Source organism: Hippocampus comes, unplaced genomic scaffold (assembly GCF_001891065.2).
Source record: "Hippocampus comes isolate QL1 unplaced genomic scaffold, H_comes_QL1_v1.1 scaffold162, whole genome shotgun sequence".
In the NCBI taxonomy this organism is placed as follows: Eukaryota; Metazoa; Chordata; class Actinopteri; order Syngnathiformes; family Syngnathidae; genus Hippocampus; species Hippocampus comes.
Window position 1 is genome coordinate 310,430 of NW_017806279.1, and position 19,499 is coordinate 329,928.

Here is a 19,499-nt window from a genome sequence, read left to right on the forward strand (position 1 = left end):
ACACACACACACACAAGCACTCTTTCAAAGTTTGCAAAACCTCACATATTTTAGTTCCAGCTGACGGAGCTTCTACTTTTTTTTTTTTCCGCGTGACGGCGAATACTAACTGTCGTTTAGCCATCTGTGCCCACACATGACACAAGCTCCTAATTTCACCCCGTTTACGCGTTTCTACTTGATGAGAAATTTCCTTGAGGTACTGAGCGGTCTTGCGCTTTAAAAAAAAATTTTTTTTTTTTAGGCGTTCAATCCGCAACCCCCTAAAACAGGGGTGCTCAACTCATTTTTGTCGCGGGCCACATTGTAGTTACGGTTTGACTTGGGAGGGCCGTTATGAATTTTGGAAAACCATATAAATGTATAATCACCGCACAACAAATTGATGAATAACTCGTTTCTAAAATCAGAAGTCAAGAATAAGGACTGTTTGTTGTGCATTACATGTGACAATTTGACATTTTGGTTCAGACTTGAGCAAGCATCATGGAAGTTGACATGCTTGATTTGCTTTCGCGGGCCACATAAAATGATGTGGCGGGCCAGATCTGACCCCTGGGCCTCGACTTTGACACCTGTGCCCTAAAATATGACTCTGTGTTAACTACATTTTTGATATTGCAACCTACAGTATGCAAAGATTTGAAGTGCTTTGAGCTTTTCTAAATACAAAGGATGTGGACAAACTCGACTGTTTCATTCATCCCAAATGATGTCTGTTTTAGGCTGCAGCAAAACAAATTCATTCTGTTTGTTTCAATGGTTTGTTAAGATTTCCTCAAGCTTTAGAAGACGTCGTATATACTTGTGCGAGTGTTTCTCGTCTCCAAAAAGATCCCCGACCCCTTTACGTCACGAGTTTGTGTTCCACAGAGGTCGCCAGCAATCAAAGTGTACCGAAGCATTTCCCAGAAGTGACAAATGACTTTCCGCTCGGCTTCACGGCCCCACCAGCAAGCCGTCTGACTTCTATCCGGTGGGGAGCGGACCCGATCAATCACACGGATGGATCAATGCCTCGGATTGGACTGTTGCGTAAACCCCGCTTGATGAGGTTGCCAAAATAAAAAAATATGCATGCGCACGAGGTGATGCTTGCGTGACTCTTGACTGAAATGGAAATGATCTTCAAAGACTGGATTATGTTGGCTGAGTGCGGGTGTCAAGGAGCATTTAAAGAACGTACTAATGTACAGTACTTGCACATTGAGAGAACATAGTACTGCACAGGTTAGATTGCAAAATGAAAACGGCATTTTCCAGAAGACTGCGCCTCCAAAGCACAAAAAAAACCGCAAGCGCTCCAACCACATCATGCATAACATTATTCAACGGATTCCACTCTAAAACGACTCCAGTGTCACCGCACGTGCTGACTGATTACAGGTAGCGTGTTAAGCTGCTTTTATACCGTAATGGCCCGAATATAAGACGGACCTGATTATAAGACGACCCCCTCTTTTTCAAGACTCAAGTTTGAAAAAAGACTTTTTGAACACCAAATTAATTTTTATACAGAAAATAATTACAGTACATCTGAAACATATGATTATAACAATATATTTGAGAGAAAAAACATCTTGAAGTTTACACCATAACTTCTCCTTAGCTGCCGGTTAACCTGGCCGATCTTTGACCCACTTTTCTCCAGATTGTCGCTACGTTTCTCCATTTTCTGTTATCTCTTCTATTATTTTCTTCTCTTTTCTTTCTTGCCGCTATTTTTTATTTTTCTTCTTCGTGCTACCGCTATTTTTATTTTTATTCTTCGTGGCAGGGGTTTACTTTGGCCTGGGGAGTCAAGTTCAGCATTCGCTTCATTGATATCTGGCGGCATCTAGCGTCGTGAATGGGTATAATGTCTAGACCACGAATATAAGACGACCCCCAATTTTTTCAGTCTTATTTCAACGCAAAAAAACACCGTCTTATATTCGGGCCAATATGATACTTTACTTGACAATGGTTCAGTTATTGTATTGCTTCTGTGACAATTTACAGCATTTGAGGTCATTTAAGCGTTTTATTGTGATTCCATCTTCACATAAGCAGCAGTCGTTGATTTACTTTTACACTTGTATGAGCCTTAAAGTAGTGTGTGTGGAAGTATATTAAAAAAAAAAAAAAAAAAAAAAACATGAGTTATTTCAATTTCCATTTCAAATTGCTCCAAAATCCAAACAAATCACCAGTTGGACCTTAGAGGAAATATTGCAATATAATGTATGCTCATTTATAAAAAAAAAAACATCAAAATAGCATAGCGACCAAAATATAGGCTATATGAACAGAACAAACCTCTCACATTTTGTCAAAGAGTTGCCAAGCAACCTTCCTCTGTATTTTGCCCAACACGGTAGCAGTCTATTAATTCCCAAAACATGGATGTGAAAATGTTTCAAATGTACTGGAAATGACTTTTTTTTTTTCGCAATTCATCCTTCCTCTTTCAGTGTGCAGATCTCGTTATTTCCTTGAGAGGCGACAGCGCCTGCATTTACTGCAGTACGTCGCCATCTGCAGGAAAGCAGCACAACATACAGAGAGAAGCACACCACCTGACAACCGAGGAGGACAAATAATGAAAGGTGCAGCAAAATGGCTTTCTTCATTTCTTGTCTACCCTAGTCGACTGCCTTCCAGCCATTCAAGTGTGCAATAACAATTAATCTGGGCATGGTAACGTTACCGGCGCTGGGTATTGCGGCACGTCTGCATGGAAGGCAGCAGCATGTACCAATATTGGAATTAAATGATTTTTGCGCTGTAAAATAACCGACACAAAATTTGACGGATGAGCTCTGTCGGGACGTGTTTGCCAACAACTTGTTCTGACAGTGTCCACGTGTCCAACCTTGACATGCAAATATTAGTGTTGTTTGACCTGGACGCGGAGTTTAAAGATAAGCCAACGAGTTTTGCAAACAGGAGGAACTCCTACTTTCCCCACTTTATAAAATATTCCCTTAATCCAAACATCAAGGGAGTCTGTATGTGATTCTTACCCTTTCTGCGATCCTGCGTCCACCAATGAAGGGAGGCCAGAGTCTCTGAACTTCCAGTAGGACTCCTTGCAGATAATCAGCATCCGTTAAAGCTCGTCGACGAGTTTCCTCCTGAACAAGTGAAGGTTTTGGATCGTGTTTAGAAAGAAGGATTAAAAAAAAAAAGTGTTCATGGATTAGTATTTTGCATTTGGCTAAGGTTTGTGTGTCGCTGTTGGATGCGCGGGTAAAATGACTTGACGGCATGACATCGTAGCACGGCAACACAGTGCAGTGAATTTAAGAGTGATCCATCCAAGCCCGGGGGCCAGATCTGGCCCGTCACATCATTTTATGTGGCCCACGAAAGCAAATCAACCAGGTCAACTTTCATGACGCATGCCAAAATCTGTACCAAATTTCAAACTGTCATATGTAGTAAACAATCATGTTGATCTATTGCAAGCATTTTCTTGTTTTACATTATTACAGAAACTTGAACAACAGTGCAACAAACTACTCTCCTGTCTGGACTTTTGATTTCAAAAATAGTTAGCTATTAATTGTGTACTGTATATTTAATAATATGAGAAGGTGATTCAACATTTATACGGTTTCACAGTCATCATGGCCCTCCAAGGGAAACAGTGACTACAATGTGGCCCGCGACAAAAATGAGTTAGACACCACTGCATTAAACAATCATTAACAATGGCCGACATCCAAAATTACGTGTTCGTTCTTCTTGGTATGTGGCTGTTCATGTTTTTTTTTTCCTCTTTCCTGCCTGCATTGCAAGAGAACATTATCTGTTGACTTATCATCTCACGGTAGGCTGTCCAGCTCCACCCTGAAACTGCACTTATCAGATGTCGGTACCCTTGACAAAATTGAAACACTAACTTTTGAGTAAGTGAATCAAACTGTATTGCTTGGTGGAATCAGGGTTTATGATAGCATTTTTAATCCATCCATCCACTTTTTAATCCAATTATCCTCACGAGGGAGGCGGGTGTGCTGGAGCCTGTCACAGGTGTCTTTTGGACAGTAGGCGAGGGCACACCCTGAACTGGTGGCCAGCCAAACCTAGGGATGATTTAGAGCGTTCCATTAGCCTGCCATGGACGTTTTTGGAATGTGGGAGAAAACCGGAGTACCCGGAGAAAACCCACACAGGCATGGGAAGCACATGCAAACTCCACACAGGAAAGCAGGAGCCGGAATCGAACCTCTGCATTGTAAGGCGGACGTGTTAACCAGTCGACCCACTGTGCCGCCAGCATTTTTTATACTGTACAAAAATTCCTAAACAAACCTACATCAAGACAAATCGCATGATCGTCTTTTTGGAGACGTTGCCACTTTCTCCATCTCTCACCTGCATTTTTTTTTTTTTTGTTTTGTCAATGTACCTTTTTACTCCCACTTAGAGCCACAGTGAACGAGGTGAGTAGTGACGCCAGCGCTTTGGGGATGAGGGCCGAGATGAACAGCAGGAGATGCTGGGAAGCACAGCTTGAACCGGGCAGTGGCAGAGAGCGCAGGGAGCCCACGAAACTGGAGACGGCGGGGTGAGAGCAACCGTGACAGGCCGCATTCGGGCAAAATTGACTTGACTTGTTTGTGACGCATCGTACACACCCCTGTGCTTCGTTCTCCAGTTTCTCTTTGATGATTTGCATCAGCTGGTCTCTGGCCTCCGAGGCCACGGAAAAACCAGATGACCACAAAGGCACCTTTACATTGACTGGAGCAGAGATGAGACCTGCAGCAAAACGTCTAGTCAGTTGAAAGTTCTTTGTAATCGACTTGAAAGATGATGTGGATCGAGCAATTTAGTGTAAAAGTCAACAGGCGAATAAAATTTTTATACAGTTAGTCTTCTGGACAGCAGAAAACTCACACCCGTTTGGCTGCTCACCTGCAGGACAACTACAGTGCCGAGTTATTTTTCAAATTTGGTTTCTCTTCCAACTGCGATATATCAAACTGGCAGTAAATTTGTGTGATTCAATATAATACTCAAATCACATTTTAGCTAACAGGCGAAGCATTGTGGAATTCTTTCATTTTCGTGGTTTTGTTGGAAGGATTGTGCCCGGCAAAAAAGTTACATCCAGTAAACTGCACTTAGGCTCTGCTGTGCCATACAGCAGAAAAAGGAAAGCTAACAGGAAGTCAGAAACGTAAATAGGAAATGACTAAAAAACATCATTTTGAGGAGTGCATTTTGACACATCAATGATGCAAAACAACCTACATGTTAATCGAAAAAGAAAAATGATGGTAACCATCGCGTGATATGGTGTGGTGTTTTTCGTTTCTTCCTGTACACCGCCACTGCGTCAAACATGCCCCCCCAAATTTTTTTTATCTACTGTCTTGATTGAAATTTGAAAAGGCTGACTAAGAATCCGGCTCAATTCGCTTATTTTGTCATTTTATGTTAAGTGTTCTTTTGATGGTGGCGCGGGCACCCGCAGCGGCTCCTCGTTGTCTTGTTGTCTTTTTAAGAGGGAGGAGATTTCATCTGTGCTGTCGGTCAAAACGAGCCGGGTAGAAATGTCCTTACCATGCCAGTGCTGAGTGCAGAGCTGTGCGATTTTCTGGAAAAGTTCCGGCTCCTTGTCCGCATGCACGTTAAGAAAAAGACCCAAAACCAACTCTGTCCCCAGCTGCTTAAATGCAGTATACACACAACGTGGCCCACCGCTGCACACAAACGCACAAATCAAGCATTGTTTGAGTCATGAATATTGGAAATTATAACAACAAAAAGTTTGTCAAGACCGAGGAAGAATTTTACCACTAGTGTGAGTGAAGGATGTTCAAATAAGCAACGCTGTTTCATCTTTTGTGATCTCGTAATCAATCAAAGAATACCCACCGATGTTGTGACACGCAAACTAACCTTAATTTAGGATTCCTCCTCCGCCTTGTGCTTTTATGAATTCAATTTCAGAAGCATGGCGAAGTGAAAGTTAACATCTGTACACTGTAGCTGAGCACATCAGGGCAAGAAGATGGAAGGTGAAGTGCTGTGTGTACGCAAATCAGAAGCTGTTCAGGTCTACGAGGGTCAGCCGTATTATGTGAGCCCCATCAATCGTTTTTTTTCCCTGGTTGGCTGTGCTGCATTTGATATGTATTCAATCACAAATATGTATTACCTGTGGGCGAGATCCTTGAGACGGTTTTCACACACACTGGAAAAAGAGGGGGAAGAAAAGGCCTGTCTCAAACACAATCAAATCACTTTTCCACGGTACACTTGCACGCAAAATGTATAAATGACATGAGCAGATTGTTCCTTTGAAAGTAACCACTCGTAAAATGCGTCGTGTTGTACTGTTTGAATAGTTTTGTTGAGTCATTACAAATTACAATATGTTGGTATCCTTGCATATTACTGATCATTTTGAGTGAAACTGCATCTTTACTGTATTACGTAGACTTCCTGTTTTTGAAAGTCTACTGTTCACCCTCAAGTCAAAAAGTGGAAGTCGCATGTTGCAAATTGCACTCTTTTTACTGACTGAATTCATAATTTCAGTCATTATAACCGTCCTGCGCTCATTTTTGCAAGAAATTAATGACAAATATCTACACTTTGTTTTTCTTTGTCTTTTTTTCCCCCTCTCCCCAAATCAGCTGCTCTCCCACACTTTCAAATCAATCAGTCTAAAACTGCTGCTAGGGTCGAGTGACACGTCTTTACCGACCTGGTGATGTAACCACTTGATGATTCTAAGCAACCTCCTGTAAACAAGCTGGTGAAAGACAGACGGAGAAGACAAGCCTCTTCACCTGCAAAGATGCAAATATTGATGTGTTAATTGTTGTTTCGCAAGTCATAGAACAATGTCATAGAGTCTTAATTTGATTGAATGGTGACTTATTCAAACTTCCAAGGCACAGGTGGGCATCTTATAAGCGCTGTTAGATGATGCAAGATGAGTGGCTCCATGCATGCAATTGTTTTTTTTTTTACCATTAGTGGTAACAATGGTGTCGCCGTACATATTGGTCATCACATCAGTGGGATCCTTCAGAAACACGTTGGACTTCTCTGAAACAAACAACAAATCATTATTGCACACATGTATAGGCGAAGTATAGCTCCTATGGAATCAGCTGCGGCACCATCACGAGTCTCTCCCATGACGGATCACGCTAATCTGTGAGTGTACAGTATTAGTGATGACAATAAACTTATTCGTGCTCTTTTGATCTGAGAACGTCAAGATAGGAGACCCCAAAATGGGTGCAAAGGTGTGATTGTAATAAAGCTTGAATACACTCAGAAACTACTGGATTGTGTTATTTTGCATTAGAGTGGCACGCAGGTACAGGTGCACTTACCGCACAGTAGCTCCTTCATGGCCCACGCCGAGCACACGAAAGCGGTGGGTCTATTTAGCAGGCGGCTTTGAAACACCCGGCTGCCGTGTTTTTCCATCTTCTCCCGGCAGAAGAGCACCGGGTCCCGGTAGAAGTCCAGCGATTTGTCCCCGAGCAGCGGCACACCTGCGTTGCCAGGGAGTTTTGACATAATGCAGGTAAGAGGAGGTGCGGGGCGGGGGGGGTTCCGCTTGTCTCTCGCCCAGGTAAGTCCCTTTCGCTGCTCCGTCTGTATGTCGTAAGGTCCTCTCGCTCGAACTAGAAACTCCAAACTTTAACAAACTCGGTTCAGCTTCGGAGCTTGCAGTTTGAAAGTCATTTTACCGAAGTGACCTGCGGGTCAAATTACCACCACTATTTTCTCAGATGGTGCGGAACGCTGTACGCAAGACTGGTGCGTTCAAGTGCCCTTGGTAAATTAGAAGAACGGTTCATGACGTTGCCTTTCACGACCACTTCCGCAGTGTACTTGCTCTTGCTTCAAAACAAACAAACACACACACACACACACACGCGCGCGCACACACACACACACACACACACACACACAGGTAGATAGATAAATAGATGTCTCCCAGTTGCCCTCTTTAAATGAATGTGTAATGTGATGCTGGCCTCTAGCTTCCTGACCTTGTCATTACATATGCAATGTGATTTCCTGTGCTGTGCCATACTGTACATCAGTGGTTCCCTACCCTTTTACGCTTGTGTACCCCTGAACGTTTTCGTCAAACCATGAGTATAACGCCCACTCAAACGTGTTGATGAATCTCGAAAAAAAGAACAGAAAACAAGTGATTTTTAAATTATTTTTTAGCTCGATTCCTGGTTTGGACATTTGAGTTTTAGGTACAGTATACCCCCTTTTTAACTCCCTCAAATGAAACATAAAAGTAAAATAATAAAAATAATTAATACAAATTTGAAAAGGCATCAAAGTAAAGAAAATAACTGCCTTTGTTATGCATAACTCTTGAAACAATTTTTACGCTTGTGTACCCAAACCATGAGGACAACTCTCACTGAAACGTGTTGATGAATCTCGAAAAGAAGAACAGAAAACAAGTGCTTTTTAAATTCTTTTTTAACTCGATTCCTGGTTTGGACATTTAATTTTTAGGTACAGTATACCCCCTTTTTAACCCCCTCAAATGAAACATAAAAGTACAAATGTTGCCTTGAAAATAAGTAATACAAATTAGAAAAGGCATCAAAGTAAAGAAATAACTGCCTTTGTTATGCATAACTCTTGAAACATTTTCCACAAAAAATGGAGCTCCTTTGAGAAGGTCCCCTTTAAATAGGCATTTAAACTTTAAATATCAGGAACGAAACACTTTCTTTTCATCAGTCATCTAAGCTTTAATGAGACACTTGAGCTGACACGCGGCTGTTGTGATTTTGGCACGTCTGTGTCACAGGTTATTGATCTTTTAAATACAGTAAATGTTTCCATTCTTAAAAGGCCCCCCCTCCAATGTGCTCACTTACCCCAAGGGGTACGCGTACCACCGATTGGGTAACTTTGCTTTACACAATATTACAACGTAATCATGGGCGTATTCGTGGCACATGTTTGACTGACGGTATTGCCTGAAAATACATTTTAGACAGACTGATATATAGATTTTTTAAATTATTTAGCCTTTAAATGTTGTAATTTGTTGCTTTTGAAATGCGCTAAATAAGTAAAGAAAGCTGCCATGCCTCGGTGAGTTGTGTGTCCCCCCTCCAATATGCTCACTTACCCCAAGGGGTACGCGTACCCCCGGTTGGGTAACTTTGCTTTGCACAATATTACAATGTAATCATGGGCGTATTCGTGGCACATGTTTGACTGACGGTATTGCCTCAAAATACATTTTAGACAGACAGATAGATAGATAGATAGAGTTTTGAATTATTTAGCCTTTAAATGTTGTAATTTGTTGTTTTTGAAATGCGCTAAATAGTAAAGAAAGCTGCCATGCCTCGGTGAGTTGTGTGGCTTGATCAAACTTGCAGCATGCTCCGCCCCCTCCGTTCTTCTACGTGTTGGGACTTGGTGTCTTTAACTTACAAGCATCCCGGAGAGAGGAGGGGGAAAAAAGTGAAGCCCTTCAGCCCTTTTTTTTTTGGGTCGTTCGGTAAAATTAAGCAGCCTCACAGCTACCGTGGGTCTGTCAGCGTTTTTCAAGACGTCAATCGGACGTCAGTCTGTTTTTTTTCGTTCGCCGTGTGGATGAAGTTGCGCGTGGAAAGCGAATGATCTTTGAAGCAGGAGCTGCTTAGATCTTACGAGGGAGTTGTCGGATATCTGATAAGGTTTCTGCTCTACTTTTTTCCCCCCGGTTCAACGCACGGATTACAGAAAGGTTTTTGTCTACGTCGCAAACTCAATCGAGTTTCCCCCAAGATCCCTCTGTTGGGAATGTTCGGTTGTTGTTGAGCAGTTCAAAGAGAGAGAAGGAACCTTGGTGTAAGAATGGCGCTGAAGGCCAGGGTGTTGTACGACTTCCATTCGGAGAACCCAGGGGAGATCTCCATTAGCGAGAACGAGCTGGTGAGTCTGTTCAGTGAGGAGGAGCTGGAGGGTTGGTTGGAGGGCAAGAACAGCAGAGGGGACGTCGGCCTCATCCCAGCCTCCTACGTGGAGATCATCAAGGATCGCATCAGCTCCAACAACAACAACGGGTTCTCCTCCCCCAAAGTTGGGACCCCCACCCATGCCTCCTATTCCCAGCGAGGACCTGAGGCGGGGAGTGTTGGCAGCGGTGGGGGCAGCTTCCACACCAGCCAGGGCAGCGATGACGACTGGGACGACGACTGGGATGACAGTTCCCCGGCCACCGAGGCCCCGAGGAGTCTGGGCACCTCACCCGCTTCCTTGTACCCGGTGACCACCACCCTGCCGGCCAGGCGCAGTAGCTCCCTGCAACCTCAAGCCAAGAGTTCAGCCACGGTGGGGAGGAACCTGAACCGGTTCTCCACTTTCGTCAAGTCTGGAGGAGAGGCCTTCCTTCTCGGGGAGGCGGCTGCTTTTGTCAAAGATGGGGACAGGATCTGTGTGGTGATGGGCAAGCATGGACCTGAATGGCAGGATGATCCGTACCCCTTTACGTGCACCATTGATGACCCAACCAAGCAGACTAAGTTCAAAGGCATGAAGAGCTACATGTCCTATGGCTTGACACCAACTCACACCAATGTTCAAGTCAACCGCAGGTAGGAAACGCTTCTTTTTTTTTTTTCTCTCCACTTCCTCTCACCATTTAACCGATGAAGTTTATGTGGTTTATTGTGGCCTAGTCCCCTTGTTGTTCTCAGCAAATGGCAAAGGCAGAGCCAAGTGTGGCCTCAGGAATAGCGTGCTTCCTCTCAAATTCCCCAGTGCACTTTTCTCCATTGTTTCTTTGTCTTTTTTTTTTTTTTCTTCACCAAACTAACAGTCTTCCCTTGCTAGTTTGCGGTTTGGTTATTGCGGCTTCAGTCTCTCATGGGGTTTTCATTTGTGACCATGACTTCATCTATTACAGGTTTACATCGGTATTTTGCCAGCTTCCCTGCTATTTTTCTTTCTTCTAAGTCGGGCTAGTCAAAAATTGTCTGACAGTTTGCACGGTAGTTCCTTGTTGACAAGTGTTATTACGCTGATTGCCTTGAAGCCAGACTCCTGGTGCTATTTATCATAACATCACCAAAATGTGAAAGGCACTTCCTTTGCCAAATGGGTCATCCCACAACCTAGTTGCAGGGCTCGTGCTAGAACTGTATGTCCTACTATTTTGCTATCCCAAAAGGGCTGCGTGGAATAAAGGTCATTAACAAACTTCTCAAAAAAGACCTGGCACTTGTGTGAACTGTCATCAGATAGCAACTGGACTTTTTGTTTCGGGAATTCACAGCCAGATTTTCCCAGTGAATTTTGGCGGAACTCCATGCGCATATAACATCGTCACAAACATTCCCCACAAATCTCTGTCCTTTGCAAAAAAAATAAATAAATTTGAAAATCAGAATTTATTAGTCAGACTGTCAGCGGTTTAAATAAATTATTTTACATAATGATCCCGATGTTATTTAGAGAATGACAGAAGTTTGAATAGAAATAAGACGGTCACCGTGCGTGGTTAGCACGTCTGCCTCGCATTCAAGCTAAAATAATAATTTCAAGATACGGCGTTTAGCATTTTGGATTGACAGCCATTTTATGCACAGTACCTCAATGGCTCAGACATATTTCACCAAAGTGAGATGAGTAAAAAAAAAAAAAATCGGTCTTTATGCCCTTATGATTACTCACAACCACCATTTTCCTCCTCCCTTACAGGTACAAACACTTCGACTGGCTGTACGCTCGGCTGGTGGAGCGTTTCCCGGTCATCTCGGTGCCACACCTGCCGGAGAAGCAGGCCACCGGCCGCTTTGAGGAAGACTTCATCTCCAAGCGAAGGAAAGGCCTTATTTGGTGGATGAACCACATGACCAGCCACCCTGTGCTGGCCCGCTGCGACGTCTTCCAGCATTTCCTCACGTGCGGGACAGACGAAAAGGCCTGGAAACAGGGCAAGAGGAAGGCAGAGAGGGATGAGCTGGTCGGGGCTAATTTCTTCCTCACAATCAGGTATGAAGAGCTTTGCTGCTAGCTTGACATAGCACTCTTGTGTTAGCATCTGCTTTAGTTATATGTTGCTTTTGGCAATTCACAACAAATTCCTGCCAATAGTGCGTCCGAAAGATGCGAGTAAGAATATAGCGTGAGTCCTAAAACCAAAATCTCTCTCTTCCCATCAAGCACGCCCACCGTTCCGCTCGATCTTCAGGAAGTGGAGAGCAAGATCGAAGGCTTCAAATCCTTCACCAAAAGGATGGACGAGAACATTGTGGTCGTCAACACCACCATCAATGACTTTGCGCGCAAGCAGATGTCAGGATTCAAGAAGGAATACCACAAGGTCGGACAATCCTTCAAACTTCTCGCGCAGGCGTTTGAGCTGGACCAGCAGGCCTACTCGGGTGGTCTGAATAAAGCCATCTCTTATACCGGTGACGCCTACGAGGCCATAGGGGATTATTTTGCAGATCAGCCACGCCAGGACCTGGACCCCATTTCCGATCTGCTGGATCTCTACAGAGGACACCTGGCCAACTTTCCTGACATCATCCATGTGCAGAAAGGTTAGAATTTTTTTTTTCGATGTTCGATTCTGAATAGAACACACCAAGTTCCCCCAGATGGTCCAGTTTAGCTCGGGTCATCACTTGCTCTTCCAGCACAAGGCCTCGTGGCAGGCGGCTTTGAAGACATTTCTCGCTCTTTTGTGACTCATCGTGTTTGTTAAATGACACTTCTTGAATATCGCATTCTCTTGTCAACCACACAAAGCATAGCAACGCGTCTAGTTCCACTCCACACATGCACAACGCTCCTTCTAATATGGCTGGTAGCGCAAAGAACGGGTTCTAAAAAGTGCGATGGTCGGTTCGGATATTTTCTGACCCTTACCACATAACGGCATACTCAATTGAACTGATATGACTGTGATATGATGTGGTTCCCCCCCCCAAAAAAATTGCAAAAAAAAAAAAAAAAAGTGACCTTCTTTGATATCATTTTATTGTTCATGTGAACCCACAAAACATCGCATTCTATTCTTCCCGTGGCGGTGGCTTCCCGCGGGATCTGTCGAGACTCAGCAGTCAGGTCTTGAGAATATGACCTTGCAATCCGTAATATAAAACAACTGAAACAAGGCCTGCAAGTCTTTAAGTCAACAAACAGTGCTCGGTATGAATAAATACGTCTCCTTTGAAATTGGCTCAGTGAACGCGAGAATCATTTTTAGAATTTGGGTGTTGATTAAACTCGCAAGTGGTGGAAAACTTTATAATTCCGATCTGATATCAATCCAAAAATTTTTTTGCTAGACTTCCATTGTTGCCACATTTTTTTTCTCCAATGTTTTGTGCTTTTTTTGTGCTTGTAGTATGCCAGGATGACAAGATTCAAACTTCATGTTTTCTCGCAAATCTGTCGAGATGAAGTCCTCTATGTTAGGCACTCGATTTGTATCACATGGTTCCCCGAAACTAAATTTGTTCGGGGCCCCAGTGGTCAGACCAAATTCTTGTTCATCCTAAGAGTCTGTAAAATAATCGCAGTACAAATGACTCTTGTAACGGAACCAAAATAGAAATGAATGTTACTGTAATGAGCTGAGCGCCATCTGGCCCTTCACCTTCATTATTCGTCAATGAAACAATTTATAAGCAACACTCACAAACCCTGCGACCCCTAACTAAGCGCGTCATCTGTTTTCACTTGATGGAATTGCAAAGTCAGTGTGAGGAGAAAACTGATACCCACATTGAGAAAACTTTTTTTTTTTAAATATATATATCTTGAGTACTTTGAACGAGCCTGAAGTGAGTCACTTGAAAACACACGACGAGCACAACAAACAGGAGTTAGCTTGTCGGTTCCCCGCCGTATGGGAGGCGGGAGCCTCCGCTGGCATGCAAAGTCCTGACGTTTGCCAAACCTAGAGGCCCTCTTTCTATAGCGCACTGAGCTCTCTTCGCGAGATACAATTGCACCCTGAACGCCAGCAGTCTCCTGTGACTGATAATGCTTCCTACCCTTTGTGGCGGATAACACATTTTCTTATACTTTCTCCTAAAACGTTCAACAGCCGATTACAGATGTTGACCTCATTTAAGTCCAGGAATGTGCACTCTTGTTATTCCTGCCGTCTATGCTGCCAAGTAGAGAAACGAGCGTACGTTTATCCAACTCGACAATTCAGACGGAAGATTACTCAGAAGAGCGCAGACGTTTGCCAATGTAAAACAGTCATCGGCAGACAATACAGACTTGAGTTAAGGGAGCAGCGTATGTCCTTGTAACAACTGTTTTGAACTTTGAAAGCTTGGTTGTAAATTTAAACTGTTTGTAAGTTGGGGTTGATAACGCTGCAGTCCTGTCTTGTGGGGTTGTGGTGATCGCCTCGACAAACTAGTTGACAGTCAAAGGCGAAGAAGCATCTAAGGCCATCCGCTGTGGTTCAGAACTTTCGAGAGTGGCGTCCCAATTCGGGAGCTGCATTTAAAGACAACTGATGTCATCATGTTGATTCATCGACCAAAAGTGGCAATTGGATGAAAATCAGACATTTCTCCTTTTTGGTGTTTTTGAGCAACATCCACTGTGGAGCGTTGATGAGCTCATCTACACAACTGAAAAGTCTTGACTTTTTCCGACCACCGAGTTCCAACGAATGACGGATGGGTTTTATCATGATTAAAAAAAAAAAAAAAAAGAATGAAATCTTTGCTTTGCAATTAACAACATATCTGTGATATTAGGATCTCCAATATTGCTGAGCAATACTGAGAATACATCACAACATGCAGCATGTCAAACTTTATAGACCTAAATGTAGCATCAATCCACAGGTCCAAAGCCTAACATCTGATTTGAATGAGGCCAGATTCCTGGGCCTCTTGTCCAATGTTGCCCTGGGACTGCAGGAATGCAAAATAGAACAGTCTCTGGATTAGTTTTCCCCTCCTCCTCCTCCCACTTTTTTTCTCTCTTCTTTCCTTCTTCCTCCTGCTACTCTAATTTAAAGCGAAGAGATAGTCGTTTCCCACCAGCCGACGGTACAAAGAACACCGTTCAGCTGACCGGCTGGTAATCGGTGTGGCAGCCAAAGGTGCAAAGTCCAAGTTATTTCCATTTACGTGTGTAGATATCGTTTGCGTGTGTAGAAAATGATCATCCGCTCTTCCACTTACAACACCAGGTCACAAAGGTCAGCATGCAAACTGAGCTATGAGCTCGCTTGTGATTTCTTCTAGTTCGCAGTCAGCTCCACAGTTCCTCTTCTGTTTTCCATCCTTCACGTCTGCCAAAAATATTGTACTTCCCCCCCTTAAAAATTGAGTCACTAGACACTTTAAGGCATTACTCAGCACAGGGTAAGGAAGTATGTCTAGGGTGCAACTCTTTTGCTTTTCTTTTTTTTTTGGGTGCTGTTGTAAAAACAGCTCGTTTCTAGCTAGAATGGAGCTGCTTCATGGCTATTGGCTAGCTGGTGTTAAGATGCGGAACTGAAAGCTCTTGCTAGCTATTGACTGGGAACAGGTCTTTTGTTTTTGTAACAGTGCTATTATATTTAATGTCTTCCAGTTGTTACGCCTCCAGACAAAAAAGTTTACTTGTAAACTGGATGGTAGACAAGGTTGAGCTGATTGAGTTGCTTCATGGCTAGCTTATGCTGAGCTAGCTGCCGCACTGGACACAGCTTATTTTTTTACTGTAGCTATCACAAAGCACGGTATTTTCCTGTTGCCAAACTTCTGGACAAAACATATTTCAGGTCAAATTTAATTTTTGGCCAACTGTTGTGAAGCTAGCTCCTTGCACAGAAACCGCTAATTTTGAAATAAATAATTCTGTTCGATTCATATGTTTCCACTATTGTTTGAAATGCCAGTTTATGTGTTTTTCCTTCAAATGTATCCTTCCGTCTCTCTAGTCTTTTAAAGCCAAGCACATATTTTTTCATTTCCTCGTAGATTCAGTCCACATGAAATCTCACATTGACGTCAATTATTTTCTTAACCAAATGAAAGTTTTTGGCTGTTGCACCAAGGGATAAAAAGGAACACCCTTCTCCATCTTGTCTTAAGGTGCGCTGACCAAAGTGAAGGACTGTCCTGCGCAGGAGGGCGAGCTCCACGACCGCTGCAACATCATCTCGTGCGCCACGCTGGCCGAGATCCAGCACTTTCACCGCACGCGTGTACGAGACTTCCGAGCGCAGATGCAGCACCACCTCAGGCAGCAGATTGGCTTCTTCCAGAAAATCACATCCAAGCTGGAGGACGCGCTCCAGAGGTATGACAGCGAGCAGTAGGATATGAAAAGAATTTGGGAGTGGAAGGGGGAAAAAAACGCTTAAGTTGTAATAGACTGAAGAACAGACGAATGACTGATAAGTTGCAGTGTTGGAGTCCGTATCCTCAAAATACATTAAGGGCTTGAAATCATGAGTCCTGGACCATAATGAAAAACAAATATGACTGTGGACATGTGAGGAATAAGGGGGAAAAAAAACACTTAAGTTGTAATCGACTGGAGAACAGACGAATGACTGATAAGTTTCAGTGTTGGAGTCCGCATCTTCAAAATACATGTAAGGGCTTGAAATCATGAGTCCTGGACCACAATGAAAAACAAATATGACTGTGGACATGTGAGGAACAAGAACGGGGCAAGGATTTTTTTTTTTTCTTGGATGATCCACATGCATTTGAAAACTCAGCGGGATTTGCAATGTTTTTACGGTGGCGGCTGCAAGCGCTCGGCTGCCATCTGCATTATCATTTAAACTGGATATTTTAAAGGGAAAACCACCCCCAAAATTTTCTTCACAGTGGTATGTTCTCTGCACTTCCACCCATCTGCATGTAACTTATTATTGTAAGGAAAATTTGGGGCTTGGCTTCCCCTTTAAGCATGAAAAGACGAAATCATTTTACTTTATATGGAGTGCAAAGGTGAACGTACTGCAGGACGCCATTTCCATGAAACTTTGTGGAGGAAATGGCACGTTGATTATCCAGGCAGATATTTTCTGCTTCCACGGACCAATAAGTAGCCCGACTAAGATGGAGAAATATAAAAGTGTCACTCCATGATTTTTGTTTTTGTATCTTTTCGTTGTTGATGTTTGAGTCATTATGCAATGGTAAGATGCTTCACATATACCATCCTTCTTGAACCATAAAAAAAAATAACAAAAAACGTTATGTTGGAAATCACCTATACCCGCTGCTGTGGTGGTGTTGTGATTTCATGTCTTGACTTTTGCGCAGGAAGTCTGGGTTCAATTCCCCCTTCAGCTTCCCGCAACCTTGAACTGGATAAATGCTAGTGAGAATAAATGGATGGATGGAAATCATGTCAAGTGATCTGCCATCATTCAAATCTCTGTTGCATAACATCGCCGTTCAATGAAAAAAAATGCATTTGGCATATTTTTCAGAAAAAAAAGACATTTTGGAGATGTGCCATTGGCCAGTGATATCATATTACTTCCTTTGACTGAAACAAAGCATGCTGAGACTGACTGCCTGTTTGAGAAAGCTGATAAACTGCAAGGTTGAGGTCGAATGATATTTGTCTTTTACTCACACCAGTAAGGTCGGGGTGGCAAGAGTATTAAAGAAAGTTTGAAACCACGTCTGCCATTTTGTTTCAACTTTATACTGCAAGTTGTTTGAGAAAGCTGATAAACTGTGCGAGGTTGAGGTCGAATGATATTATTTGTCTTTTACTCACACCAGTAAGGTCAGGGTGGCAAGAGTGTAAAAGAAAGTTTGAAAACACGTCTGCCATTTTGTTTCAACTTTATACTGCAAGCTTCCAGTCAAACATTCAGTGTGTTCTTCTAAATAACTGATACCATTGTTGATGCCTCTGACATTCTTTCCGTTGGACGCTGTATTGACATTTCAGGTTTGTTTTACCGTGCCTGTTCATGCCTCTTCATCCTCTGTGCTTCCTTTTGATTTTCCTGCGCTGAACAATAAACTGTTCTTTCATCAGGCTATTGCTGATGCGCTTATTTTTTTTCTCCCGTAGATATTTATAATGTCTGGCTTCTGAGATGGAATTTTGTTTCTGACTAATTTAAAATATTTACACAAGCAAACAGAGGCTTGTCAGGACAAAAATACATTTGTCAAATGTATCTGTAACATATGAATACTTTTTGGCAGCCCTAGTAAATGGTAAATTACAAAACTGTCCTGTATTTATACGCAGAAAAAACGTTTCTGTTAACTTCCAATTTTAGAGCGAGATAATGGAAATGGCGTGGAATATAAATTAAGATGCAAAATCTGTTTACTTCCTTCTCAGTGGGTGGCTATTTTGACGCTTGCTGTCGACTGAAAATGACATCACAGTTACACTGTGCTCAAAAAATGACCAATCACGCTTCACCTTTTTTCTGAGTTTGGAGGCTTGTCAAGACAAAAATATATTTGTCAAATGTATCTGTAACATATGAATGCTGTTTGACAGCCCTAGTAAATGGTAAATTACAAAACTGTATTTAACCGCAGAAAAAGCGTTTCTGTTAACTTCCAATTTTAGAGCGAGATAATGGAAATGGCGTGGAATATAAATTAAGATGCAAAATCTGTTTACTTCCTTCTCAGTGGGTGGCTATTTTGACACTTGCTGTCGCCTGAAAATGACATCACAGTTGCCCTTGGCTCAAGTAATGACCAATCACGCTTCACCTTTTTTCTGAGTTTGGTCATGTGACATTCACAAACAATACCGTACTTAGACAAGTGGGGGTGCATCAAACACATTATTGTCAAGCAATCTTTTTTTTTAACCCTTTAATGCAAATAGCAACCGCTGTAAAGCACATTGAGCTGCCTTGTGTAAGAAATAAATCAGATTTGCCTTGATCACCCCGCCCTGCTCTCAACTACAGGGTGTGCTCATGTAAGTGTGCCAGAGCAAATGTGCGTCTTCCCATAAAGAAATGGAAAGCATCCACCGTATTTTTACTAGTGGAGACAGTGCTTCACCACCAAAACGCTAAAATTAAACTAGTCAATTCGTGTGCAGCTCTACGTGTGCACATACACATTGCCAAACACAAACACTCCCCTGTGACATCACATCGTGGCCAAAATTTAAATGTCTTGCTAAAAGACACGTTTCCTGGCATCGTCAGCTCACAAAAAATGACTTCGTTGAGTAATTTCACACTTGATTGGGCAGACGCTGCAGAGACACAAGCAAGTAAAAACTGTTTTCCATCGTCCCATTTGAATATCATTTTAAAGTTAACAATCGCTACAGTGTGCATAACGCTCGCCACCATCTCAAGAGTGGATATTTTATTCACTTTTTTCAGCGGTCCTACCTTGAATGGGACCCTGCTGTCTTCACATCTGCACCCTGTGATCTTTTCTTCTTCTCATTTGCTTTTAAAATTGCCTACCTGGTGGCTATGACACACCCCCGCCCCTCCATTTCCCCGTAACTTATACTTACCTTGATTTACGAAGACCTCCAACAACACTCGGCAGCTCTGTTACGTA

The 19,499-nt window shown here is 42.8% G+C and overlaps 2 protein-coding genes across 7 annotated transcripts in view; one reads left to right on the plus strand and one right to left on the minus strand.

The window, feature by feature from the left end:
• Positions 1 to 7,879, minus strand: part of LOC109508094 (putative cytochrome P450 120) — a 12,810-nt gene extending 4,931 nt beyond the window's left edge. For 2 of the 6 annotated variants that reach the window (XM_019857937.1, XM_019857936.1), the window contains exons 1-8: positions 7,347 to 7,872; positions 6,976 to 7,053; positions 6,707 to 6,791; positions 6,155 to 6,190; positions 5,557 to 5,696; positions 4,626 to 4,749; positions 4,397 to 4,541; positions 3,006 to 3,116 (exon numbers count right to left, since the gene is read on the minus strand). In XM_019857937.1, coding sequence (XP_019713496.1) covers positions 3,006 to 3,116; positions 4,397 to 4,541; positions 4,626 to 4,749; positions 5,557 to 5,696; positions 6,155 to 6,190; positions 6,707 to 6,791; positions 6,976 to 7,053; positions 7,347 to 7,536 — 909 coding nt within the window. In that variant the 5' untranslated portion in view covers positions 7,537 to 7,872. Of the gene's footprint in view, positions 1 to 3,005; positions 3,117 to 4,396; positions 4,542 to 4,625; positions 4,750 to 5,556; positions 5,697 to 6,154; positions 6,191 to 6,706; positions 6,792 to 6,975; positions 7,054 to 7,346 lie in introns of all 6 variants that reach the window. The other 4 variants (XM_019857938.1, XM_019857940.1, XM_019857939.1 and 1 more) reach the window with 3 other exon arrangements.
• A 1,453-nt stretch (positions 7,880 to 9,332) lies between these two features.
• LOC109508090 (sorting nexin-18-like) lies at positions 9,333 to 16,469 on the plus strand. Its single transcript, XM_019857931.1, has 4 exons — positions 9,333 to 10,589; positions 11,695 to 11,988; positions 12,160 to 12,542; positions 16,059 to 16,469. The coding sequence occupies exons 1-4, from the start codon at positions 9,850 to 9,852 to the stop codon at positions 16,283 to 16,285; spliced, it is 1,644 nt and encodes a 547-aa protein (XP_019713490.1). The 5' UTR covers positions 9,333 to 9,849; the 3' UTR covers positions 16,286 to 16,469.
• Positions 16,470 to 19,499: the final 3,030 nt, after the last annotated feature.

Coding starts and splice junctions, on each gene's coding strand:
- LOC109508090 (XM_019857931.1), top strand. CDS start 9,850: ATGGCGCTGAAGGCCAGGGTGTTGTACGACTTCCATTCGGAGAACCCA. Junction 10,590..11,694: donor AATGTTCAAGTCAACCGCAG/GTAGGAAACGCT, acceptor CCTCCCTTACAG/GTACAAACACTTCGACTGGC. Junction 12,543..16,058: donor CATCATCCATGTGCAGAAAG/GTTAGAATTTTT, acceptor TCTTGTCTTAAG/GTGCGCTGACCAAAGTGAAG.